General features: G+C 40.8%; 1 protein-coding gene across 1 annotated transcript; it reads right to left on the reverse strand.

Annotated features, from left to right (window-relative positions):
* Positions 1–223: 223 nt before the first annotated feature.
* On the reverse strand, positions 224–1,955 carry LOC107460425 (uncharacterized acetyltransferase At3g50280). Its single transcript, XM_016078791.3, has one exon. It carries the CDS (start codon positions 1,874–1,876, stop codon positions 500–502), a length of 1,377 nt encoding a protein of 458 aa, XP_015934277.1. The 5' UTR covers positions 1,877–1,955; the 3' UTR covers positions 224–499.
* Positions 1,956–2,330: the final 375 nt, after the last annotated feature.

A 2,330-nucleotide genomic window follows, 5' to 3' on the forward strand; every position in this document is an offset into this window, starting at 1 on the left:
TTGTCAAATACAAAAGTTATTTTCTATTTATAAAAAAAATCTTTTTTTTGTACATTTTTATCTTATTTTTAAATAATTTGATAATACTTTTGTTGATAACAAAATTAAAAGCATTTTTTTGAGAGCAAAATAATTTGGGTGCATTTTTAGTGTTTATTTTTTATTTATGAAACAAGAACCGAAATGCCACCTCTCCAAAAAAAAAAAAATCCCCAAACCATGCTTAATTAACACAGTAAAGCACTGAATAAACTATTCAATATAAGGTTGAGCAGGTTGAGCAGTCAAACTAACACAGGTTGAGCAGCACACAAACATCCAATGACGAAATCTTTCGTGAAACAAACAAGTTTGATTATCGGCACTCGGCAGCATCACATATAAGGCTTAATCTACTTCACAAACAACATTAAAAAAAAAAAAAGAGAAAAGAAAACATGAACTGAAGCAGCTAGCAATTATTCTTCAAGCAACATGGTGGAAATGCACGAAGGGCACATTAATTAGACGCAGAAACCGCATTCATGAACTCTTGGTCAGATTCCAACGCACACATCGAATCTGGAAGAAGACACATTTCCAAGTCAACGCTTCCACCTCCTTCGCGGCCAGGGTATGACGTCACTTTCCCATCAAATTTATTAGCATATCCACTCAGAACCGCCACCGCTTTCCCCATTCCAAATTCATTCCCATACATGTTGAATCTCGGTGAACTACCCATCATCACACTATCCGGTTCAAAGAACCGAGCATGTTGATAGATCACTGGAGACTTCAACCACTCTTTGAGAAACTCAAGCGTCACTCCATTGTTATGGTTCACAACAGCCAGGTGGATCTTCCACGCTGCCCAACCCAGATCATGTTCAAGCAATTCCCCTGCTGTCATTGCTGCACTCACCGCATGAAGTACGTTCCCAAAGTATTCCTGAGGCAGAGGAGGTTCCATTCTGCTTCGATTGTTCATTGCCAGCTTGCAACTCGTCTTTCTATCATGCGGTAATCTGCGAGCACGAGTGATGCATCTCCAAACAAGTGCTGACAATGATTGGAATGAAGAGATCTTGGTGGTGTTGGATTCCTGGTTTGCCTTTGCTTTCAGCTTGGCAATGGATTCTGCACTGAAGTGGAAGATCCTCTCTCTGAGTTTTGGTGCTTCGAATCTACAGACAAACTCGTCATGGTGTTTGAATGGGAGATTGATTATTGGGCCGCAACCCTGTGGAAACCAGCGCTTGTGAATGGGCTTGTGGGAAATGTTGGTAACATCAACGTCTTGTTCCCCTTTGAATTTAGATTGAGATTGAGATTGAAAGATCTCAGACCAAGCGTTGAAGAAGTTCCAGTAAGAAGTGCCATCAGCGAGGGAATGGTTCATGGAGCAGCCAATAAAAACGCCGTCGATTAGTTCAGTGACTTTGATGCTTAAGAGGGACATGTGGTGGCCGTCATGACTGACGGCTCTGTCATGGTCAAAGAATGACTGAACAATCGCAGGGACGTCAACGGGGGAGAGGATATCAGATACGGTGAGATCCACCGTTGCGTGGATGAATTTTGCTCCGGGAGAGTTGACGCAGTCAACGGAGACAGAATAAGAGGGAGGATCTTGGGTTTGGTGGGTAACAAGGCGACCAGCCAAGGGATAGAAATGGACAAGGGTAAGAGAGAGTGAGTGTTTGAGATCGTGCAATAGATTTCGGGTGAAATTTTGAGGTTGGTCTTGTGGCTTCTCGAAGAGAAGTCCCTTTTGGATGTAATGGACGGAGAGCATTGCAAGATCCCATGGTGTTAGGTGGCACAGTTGTGTTGAGTCTTGCGTGCTGCGGTGTGGCTTCACGAAGCATTCCGAAACAGGGGATGTGCTATTCATCGTTTAATCAATGTTAAGAGGGGTTGAAGTGGAAGCGGCCAGGGACGCATGTGTTGTCTGATTATATAAAGGAGACGGAGGGTGGCGGCAAAAGAAACAAGTGTCCCTTATTTTATTTTGGAAAAGTTTAGGGAGCCAGCAGTTTTATTGAATTTTGGCCTAACCAACAGAAGAAGGTGAGTCATTGGATGAAATTTCATACCAATCTCACACCATCAAATCATTATTGATGGCTAGTTGATGATTAACAATCACAAAAATTATTAGCCACCTAACATTGCTCTTTTATTTTTGATAATACTAAGAAAGATAATTTTTTATTTAATATTTTATTAATTATTTAAATAAATTTATATTATTTTTATTGGTTTTTTCTTTTTCAAATATTATTATTTTATTTTTTAATAATGTTGGGGGAGGGGGGCTCACGTGCACCACCTAATTGACTGTCCAG

Source organism: Arachis duranensis, chromosome 8 (genome assembly GCF_000817695.3).
Source record: "Arachis duranensis cultivar V14167 chromosome 8, aradu.V14167.gnm2.J7QH, whole genome shotgun sequence".
NCBI lineage: Eukaryota > Viridiplantae > Streptophyta > Magnoliopsida > Fabales > Fabaceae > Arachis > Arachis duranensis.

Excerpts from the sequence above, each read along its gene's own strand:
- LOC107460425 (XM_016078791.3), bottom strand. The coding sequence starts at position 1,876 with ATGAATAGCACATCCCCTGTTTCGGAATGCTTCGTGAAGCCACACCGC.